Here is a 9600-nt window from a genome sequence, read left to right as displayed (position 1 = left end):
CTTTACCTTTAATAATTGGGTTTTTAGGGGCTTTATGTACAAAGAATATTGAGGGGGAGGGTCACCTCGCCGCCCTTCCCCTTGGGTTGACAAAATTCTTAACAAATCGCTGCGCATTTCCCCTGACAAAAAATGTGAACAATTTTTGTGGTGATGATTTTTACCTTTAATGATTATAGTTTTTTAGGGGCATTATGTATAAATAATATTGAGGGGGGGGGGGGAGTCGCCTCGCCGCCCCCTTGGGTTGACAAAAATTCTTAACAAATCGCTGCGCATGCCCCTAACAAAAACTGTGAACATTATATCTACCTGCAACAAAGAACACACTTGGTGTTAAATTCGTCAACTCCTCCAAGTTTTAATCCTCTCATTTGGTCAAAAAGCTATGGAACTCAACAGCAGTTTGATTCACGATTGCGGCACTAGCTGAATTTGAAATTTGAACGCGGTAAGTTAATTTATACAATTATTCATTTCATTTTTACCTATTGAAAACATAATCATAATTAACTTGGCGCCTTATATACAGACTGAAACAATATTAAACCGCGATAATCTATTACTTACTATTCAAATAAAAATATTCCTGTTGATTTTAATATCACAAAATCTCCCTTCATTAATTCTATATATATACAACAAATTTCTCATTTTTAGCACCAAAGGATCATTAAAAATGATTGTTTCAACGTACCCCTGTCAAATAAATTCACCCCTTTCCCAATTAAGATTTAATGTTTAACCATCGACATCTTGATTGTATTTATCAGAGGCTGTGGGGTGGTTTTGAAAGCGCAGGTGGAGGGATGTAACAATAGATTTTTTAACGTTTCTGTAATTCATTAAAAAATGGGGGATGAATCCCACAAGTCCCTTTGGATCTGCGACATCTGCTGTAATTTGGACAAATAGTGATAGATTGTCATCAGTTTCATTCATGCATGCTCGCGTGGTGAATTGGTAATGACCCCAGCATCCCCCACGAGATATTGCGAGATATTAAGTTTGCGATCTCAACGATACAATCAAAATTTAATCTCAATCCTAAATTTTTGCTTTAAATCTCGAGGGATTTATTCTGAATATTTTAAGATTAAAAAAATAAATCTGTAGAATTCAAATTGCATCTAGAACTCGATTGGTTCCTAATTACAGTCTATCTGGATTGATTTTACACCCTGAATTTTGGAGTAAATAACATTAAATTTCTCTCAAATTATAGTTGAAATATATGCCTATTTACAAATACTTATGTTAAATAGAAACCAATTTGTTTCTAACAATCTTATTTTCACATAAAATACGGATGGGTCGATACGCTTTATTCATAAATACGCATAGGATTTAAAATACTTTTGACTTTATTAAACTGTTAAAACAGAAATGATTGTATATTATATTAGACAATCAGCTGAAGGGATAATATTCTTATTCATGGGTATTTTTTATTTTAGATTAATCATTATCTTTTTTGTTCAGAAAGAGTCCGTGTCATGAAGTATTGCCTGGCATACCTAGCCCTAGTGGGCGTGGCCTTGCTGACATGCGCAGTGGCTCAGAATGGTAAGACAACCAATCACCAATCACTCTTCCTGAACATAGTTTGATTATTATTTATCCAGTGCTTGGTTTGATTTATTATTTTTTTTTGTTTTAATAAACTTATTCAAATATTCGGATTCATGAGAGGCGACTTTTCCTACAACCGACGCATCCCTTTTTTAGATAGAAAATTGGAACTACGATCTTATGGACTACATACCACAGAGACATGGACATTACAACATTTTTTATCATTAATTTATATAGGTTTATATACTTTTCACTGATATTCTACTGAGCCTTGTAAAATGATTGTTTCTAAATCGATGTATTTTATATTTCATTTCTCGTTCATTCGTTTTTATGATTTTGATTTATTTTCTTCCCCAGATGATGATTATGCTCGTTTGAGAAAATCTCTGTTTAGAGATTACGACAAAGAACTTCTGCCTAGATATGACAGAGAGATCGATGTTGGTATGGGGATGACATTAATCAAACTGCGTGGACTGGTCAGTACAATTATTATGAAAATAATAATAAAAATCAAGAGCAATATATATATTTGTTATCAAGTAGTGCTGTATTTATGTTTAAGTTTGCTTTTTTATATTTATAAACAAACTCTGTACATTTCATCTTATGCTGCGGACAGTCTGGAAACAAAGTGCCATTGTTATTATTATTATCATCATTTTAAGTAATCATATTATCATCAATTTTGTTGCTGTTGTAATTGTTACTATTATACACTGTCATGGAGAAAAATATCTCGATATGATAATTGATGTTGATGGTAACTAACAGATTACTGATCACGTGACAGATGACAGCCAATCATTTGATCAGGATCACTATTTCATAGAAATAAATATCAACGAACGTAGAGGGCAGCAACACACAGAATACAGATTTATCAATAATTAAAAAAAAATCAATAGACATTGATAACTCTGACAGAATAGTTCGTTGATAAGATTTCACCTCATCATCCTGAAAACTGTGAATTAGATTTATATTCATACACTTAAAAATCATTCTATGTAGAAACGTTTCATGAATTAAAGAAAGGATTATACATTATAATTTAGTGTCAAAAAGAATATAGCAATGCTATTCGAATCGGAATAATGATGGAGATTAGAAACATAATAACATAATTTGAAAGAACTTGTTTTCTACATATTTCCAACAGGATATTTTCAAGGGAACCATCGATGTGAACGCCTGGCTGGATGTGGTAGGTGGCTTGTGCCATATTATCGCGTCGCGTCGGATGATCGCGTTACAACCCGACCATTTGAGAAGAGGTCTGGGAGCGTCTCATCAACATTTCTATCCGACAAGTTGTCAGATCTGACAATCTTTCTTTATTCTGATTGACCAAGAAGCACTGTTACTATGGTAACTGTTGGATAAATTAGGACTTGTCGGATAAAACTTCTGACAAGTCGTTTCATGAAACGCTCCCAAGTTCTAGATTACCCGCCTCTTTGTATATTTGGTTCATAATTTTCACAAAGAATCGGATAAATCAGACCCGATCATTCGTTTATTTGACTGATAATTTTTACAAAGCTTCGTGTAAACTGGACCCAGCCTTATTTCGGAGATCCTTTTCACGAAAGGTCGGGTTAGGCAATTACCCGCGATCAGACGTGATACTAATCCGATGTAGTAAAATAAGCTCTGGGATAATTAAGAAGCGAGATTATAATTCTGTCAGGTTTATACTTAGTCATTTGGGATACTTTCACTTGGTCTATCATCTCTCTGACAAGCATTATGGAAACTTTGAAACTATGGAAACTTCGAGATCATAATTATATATCGCTCTATTCCATAGTTTGTTGCTCGTTAATTTGATTGCATCAATATAGTTTCCGCAGCCACTTTTTGGAACGTTGAGAATCTATTGAAAATGCTTGGCAAATCACTATGAACATGCAGCCTAAATAGTTTTTTTTTATTGGGACAAAAGATCGTCTTAAGATTCGGAGCTGAAGAAAGGTTGCAAATATCGTTTGTTCAGAGTCTGGACGACACTAGCTGCACTCTAAAAATACTGAGTAAAATTTAACCCCCTATTAGGTAAAAAGAGAACATGCATGTTTGCTGAGTATTTTTAAACCCCATAAAGAGCTATTTCAACGCAACTTTGCGTCATTTTTTTTACCCAACCAACATGCATGTTCCCATTTTACCCAATATTGGGTAAACCTACTATTTCTTTAGAGTGTGCTGTTTGGATTCAACGATTTTCGACAAAGGATGTTTTCTATTCTATTATATGAAATATTCTAATTTTCCCCTCCTTGTTACGTGAAACAAAGTTTTATTTCTCCCTGAACATGTGTAATTACCATTATTTTAACAGTTTATGATTAAGTTAAGTTGGTCCTTATTGTCAAATCTGTAAAAATTGAAATATTGTATCATTCAAACAAAAAAAAAAAGAAATAGTGAGTGATGGACATCATCGACTCTCTCATTTGCATATCGCTGAGTTGTGCATTGAACTGTTTTGTGAAAAATAAGCGAAACTTTAAAATGTCATAACTTTCTTATTTTACATCCGATTTCGATGAAATTTGCAGCGTTAGGTTTGTTTGATTTTCCTCTATCGAATCAAATCAGCAATTTTCTGGGGTGGACTTGGCCTTTAATAACAATTTTAACACTTTTGGCTTTCCATAATTTTAGCGCAGAGATATACCATGGTCTAAGTTAAACCCGACTTCAGAATACGGTCCAAGGACAATAGTGAACATGGTGAATTGTAGACGTGTACACTGTTAATAATTTAGGTAATATCAATAGAGGATTATTAATCTGTTTTATCACTTCATACAGGGTTGGAATGATCCGAGATTATCTTGGAATCACTCAGATTTTGGAAACATCACCGAGATTCATATCCGACCATCTGAGATATGGGTGCCTGATATATCGCTTTACAGGTACCCTTAATTTTAATCTCATTCTCTTTCCCTTTGTCACCAATAATTTTTCGATCATAAAAGGTGTTTTCAGCATATTCGATTATCAAGATCCGCAGATAGAGCGTGTTCCTTATCCGATTTTCGCGGTGTGATTGCTTTCTATAACCTTTGCATACGCATAATTAATTACGGGGACAACATGCATATACTTTATTTTAAAAAAAGAAACTCAAAAGCGAGAGAGAAAAGCGACCGAGATTGTCATTGGGACAATTTTTCATTTTCTAAAGAAATATCGAAGGATTTTGTGCAAACTTTTGGTGAATTTGTGAAAATTTTCAGTAAAAAAAGGTTACGAATTCCGGAAACCCACGGTCACGTCTATAACCCCTTTCAAACCATTATTTTGAGATAGAACAAATCTGTTCCTTATGCTACAGCCATCTCGAGCACGGCTTCAGACCTACAAAATCTTATATCGGTCGGTTTGAAGACGGTTTCGTTGGTATGACTATTGCATGCAATTCGTAATTCCGCAGCTTCGTTATTCCGAAGGTTCGTTATTCCGAAGGTTCGTATTTCCGAAGGTTCGTTATTCTGAAGGTTCGTTATTCCGAAGGTTCATATTTCCGAAGGTTCGTTAATCCGAAAACGAAATGAGGTTCGTTAGTCCGAGAACGTAATGATTAACGAACCTCATTTCGTTTTCGGACTAACGAAACTTCGGAACAACGAACCTTATTTCGTTTTCGGATTAACGAACCTTCGGAACAACGAACCTTATTTCGTTTTCGGACTAACGAACCTTCGAAATAACGCCACAAATGTTCGGATTAACGAACCCTTTTACGTTTTCGGATTAACGATTATAGGCAATTTACGTGTTTCGCAATTACGAACCTTCGGAGTTACGAAGTGTAACCAACTGTGTTTGGCAAGGAGAAAAGTTAAAAATGAAAAAAAAGTCTTTAAAGCAATTTTCTTAGTTAAAGTTTGCGCTCTAACGATTTACGTCAACTATCATTCATTAGCTTTTACAGAAAGCAGGATATGATAAAAACTTTAATGTGGTTAAAATCTTGTGTTGATACGCATTTAGCTATTCATGTATTTATTTCTATTTTTTTTCTTATTCATCTTAGTCAATAAGTTCATTCATTTATTGTTTTAATTATGTTAATTTCTTTATTAATTAGATTCAATTACATATTTATTCAATCATTGATTTCTCATTTATTTAGCCTTTTATCTGATCATAAATTCATCTGTTTAATTATTCATTCATCTATTTCTTATCATTGCCATTTTCGGTGGGGGGGGGGTAGATTGTAATTCTTCTCTTCAACATCCTAATATTGAAATCTGTCTTATACACTTCGTCCTATACAGCGACTCACCGCTGAATAGCCTAGTGACAGAAGCTTATGCTGTGGTACTCGATATGGGCGGGATATTCTACTTTCCTCCTTTGCAGCTGGAATCAACTTGTACTATGGATTTGAAAGACTACCCCTACGATCAACATGTAAACCAAATTCATTATGCTTGGACCCTGTTTCACAAACTTGCCGATGTCAATGTTGATTGACATTATACTAACTGATAATGTTTAAGATTGGTGTCTTATACAGGGGGTGATTTTATTCAGTAAGAAAAAAGGGAAGGAGGCCCCGTCAGTGAGAAAAAAAAGAAGAATGGGCGTAAAAGAGCCAAAAATAAAAGATATCGAAAAAAGAAGTATGGGTCAAGAAACATGATACACCTAATTTTTGTATCAAGAATAGACATCATCCACCGGTCGTCAAAATCCAACGAGCTGCCCATGCATTTGCGTATTGCGCCAACAAAGTTGAGGCAGCATATAGCACGGCATGTGTGAAAAACAGCCTTTCTTAAAAATTTCTGAGCGAACGGGCAAAAATTGGACCCTTTTAAAATGAAAATCTATTTTTGTGATACATTTTCAATGACATACCTATACCCGGAAAGTAATGTATATTCGAGCTATACTCTTTACTTTCGTTTTTTTCCCTTTTTTCTTCTTATATTCTTGATCGAGGAGTTAATTAAGTTCTTTTTTTTGTGGGGGGGGGGGATGGCTCCAAAGCCCCACCCATCTAAACGCCAGGGGTTCCGCCCCTGATTTGTAAGGATGCGGAACTGCAATTCATTTGATAAGATATGTATTTTGCCTATAAAGACTATAACTGTGTAATATGTGCATTATAATTTTATATCATGTCAAGACACCTAAAAAAAAGAAAAGGGCGTGCTTCTCTTTTGATTGCTTCTATAGGAATGCAGAATGAAGTTCGGATCATGGTCCTACGCAAACACTACAATAACCGTTTATCCGATATCCGACACCATCGACTTGTCAGAGACTAATCCGGATGACCATCCGATCTGGGAGATCGTCGACTCAAAGGTCACGCGTGAGGCATTTGCCTACCAGTGCTGTCCTGGTGAGTTTTACGACAGTGTTACGTTCTCCATATTGGTACGTCGACGAGAGACACACGGTCGTATCGCATCTTCTGTCATCACGACATGGCTCATCCTCATAGTCTTCTTGATCGGACCGTCGTCGGCTGGGAAACGGATCATATTCGCAGGGCTCATCTTTGTCGCATTGGTGGTGCTCTCTGCAGCTGTTAGTGCCGAGGTTCCCGCCTATTCGACAACCAGGCTTGGTCGGTTCATCATCGGCGGAATGCTCATCGTCGCTCTCGTCAGTATTTACAATGGCCTCGTATACCGCTGCCACCCCAAGGAAAAGCCAGGGCAGCTTATTGTAAGAAAATACATTAAGATCTTAACCTTCTCCATAGGGGCGGATCCAGCCTTCGCCAATAGGGGAGCCCGGAATTTTTTTTCGGCCACATTTTCCCTGTCGCTCGAAGTTGATTTTTGTTGTTTCTTTGAAGGGGTAATCCTAATAGTCACTTCTAAGCTTTATTCTTATAAATCAACATAATACAAAATCTCATAAGCCTTATTCAAATAGTGCGAGCGCGATATACTCATAATGCGGGAACGCCACAACGACATAAATGGTATCATTATTTTTACTGGACTCCCAGCTGGCACCAGGTGCGGACGAAAGATTAATGGGGATGGGGGAAGATGGTTATACCCTCTTTGTCAAAATTTTCATCCCACTGAAGAAAATTTACTATTCCGTGACGCCAATGATGGAATACGAGTAGTGCACTAGCATCATTGACGTCGCAGACCTTTATACCAGGCCTTTTATTTCGAAAGAATAGTGGGAAATGGGCTCCGCCTCTCGGGGAAAATAGTAATGCCAGTCCAACCTCGGACAAATAATTCCAGCTATACTTACTTATAGTAAATAGTGGTAGTAAAATACGAGCTGTGATTGGCTGGATTTGTACCACGTGACCTCCCTTCAAAAAGTTATATTGTACATATGTACAATATAACTTTCGATTTTTGGATGGCTAAATCCATGATGGGGGGCTTAGATTGAGGGATCTATTTACTATAATAAATAGTGAACGTTCTATCATACAACATTACTGGACTATATGAACTCCAAATATAAAATTATCCCTCGTGCAAGCCTATTTCACCTCGGCCTTCGGCCTCGGAGAAATAAACCTGCACTCGGGATAATTTTATATTTGTCGTACATATAATCCAGTATATTGTACAATAGATTGTACACTATTTATATAATATAGCCTGGGTGGTGTTTCATAAAGCTGTTCGTAAAGACTCTACGCACAACTTTAGGCAGTTCTTATAGGTGCAGTTACATCATGTACATAGAGATATCATGTAGCATAAGAAAGGGTCACCAGTCGCGCGTAAAGTCATTCGTAACTTACGAACAGCTTTATGAAACGGGCCCCCAGGTAAATTTTTGAACAATTAGTTCCAGAAATTCTAGATTTCAGTCGAAAACTTCATCATTGATTATGAGAAATTCCGTCTAGAAACTCGAACCTTGAACGCCACACACCTATGGTCTCATGTGTTACCCCAACAAGCTAATCATCTTGTGTTATACCCCTTTGGTAATTTCTTTGCAGGAAGGAGACGGCTCAACTCGATCACGGACCATCGTCATCATCGATGTCGCGGCTTTTGTTTGTACTGCCATCATTCTCGGCATTTCGACAGGCGCCCTCTTTGTCTAAATGCAACCAAGAGTAATTTGCCGGTAGTATGATCAGAAAATGAAATTCTCATGTGGACCTGTGATTATGTTAGAATCAGTGACGTAATTCCTTTTGTGGTTGGGGGTATAAAAGTGGTAGGGCCTAAAATATAGAAAGTAGAGGAAAGTAAGGAGTTTTCATTATAAAAAAATAAAATAATTTTCAATCGTTGCTGGAATTTTGAGGGTCAATTGGATATTTTATGGCTGATATGATTATTTTCATACTTATTGCGATATGATGCATTTTATTTGTGATTCTCGTACTCTATCATCTGTCCATATTTCGACATTCCTTTTTTGAAAGCAAGAATGATAGAATATGAATATCAATCATAATTATAGATACATTGAGAATATTTGCAGAGAACTTTCCCTCATGTTAACTATTTCTTATCACGTTATGTAGACGATTTTGAGATCATCCTACAATATAAAGGATGAAGTCCATCAATGACATTCTAGGTGGGAAAATGTTAAATTTGCAACTTTTTTGATAGCCACAATGTAAAACCTAACTGTTCATTGATGAATAAATTGTATAATTCTTTTATGCATCATCACTTTTCGCCATCATAAATCGAATAAACTGAAAGGACTAAATTGATCATTTGTGAACTTTGTTAGACTGAAATATATGGAATTCTAATCAGGAATAACTTGTAAATGAGAAATATGTACGTTTTGTGATCATGTAGGTGTGTTATGTCAAGCATCGCGATTGGTACAAACATGTCACATGATTTACCTGCGTGAGGGTGTGTATGTGGGGAGTGGGGGGGGGGGTCGTCTGCGCATGTGTACTCATTCGTTGCTAGTTTCCCCTGAATGAACTTGAACATCAGTATAGGGTCCTTAGTCAAACATAATGAAGTCTTTCATCTGAAAGTCTTTGTTGCGCTGTGTTTTTGTTCCCCTTGAATGACT

General features: G+C 36.3%; 1 protein-coding gene across 1 annotated transcript; it reads left to right on the top strand.

Annotated features, from left to right (window-relative positions):
* The first annotated feature begins 310 nt into the window (after positions 1-310).
* On the top strand, positions 311-9268 carry LOC121427760 (neuronal acetylcholine receptor subunit alpha-2-like). The gene is made up of 8 exons (XM_041624309.1): positions 311-451; positions 1483-1566; positions 1936-2057; positions 2741-2785; positions 4399-4505; positions 5877-6012; positions 6784-7281; positions 8546-9268. The coding sequence occupies exons 2-8, from the start codon at positions 1497-1499 to the stop codon at positions 8651-8653; spliced, it is 1086 nt and encodes a 361-aa protein (XP_041480243.1). The 5' UTR covers positions 311-451; positions 1483-1496; the 3' UTR covers positions 8654-9268.
* Positions 9269-9600: the final 332 nt, after the last annotated feature.

Source organism: Lytechinus variegatus, chromosome 14 (genome assembly GCF_018143015.1).
Source record: "Lytechinus variegatus isolate NC3 chromosome 14, Lvar_3.0, whole genome shotgun sequence".
In the NCBI taxonomy this organism is placed as follows: domain Eukaryota; kingdom Metazoa; phylum Echinodermata; class Echinoidea; order Temnopleuroida; family Toxopneustidae; genus Lytechinus; species Lytechinus variegatus.
Note: the sequence above shows the minus strand (reverse complement) of the source record. Positions and strands in the feature narration are given on the sequence as shown.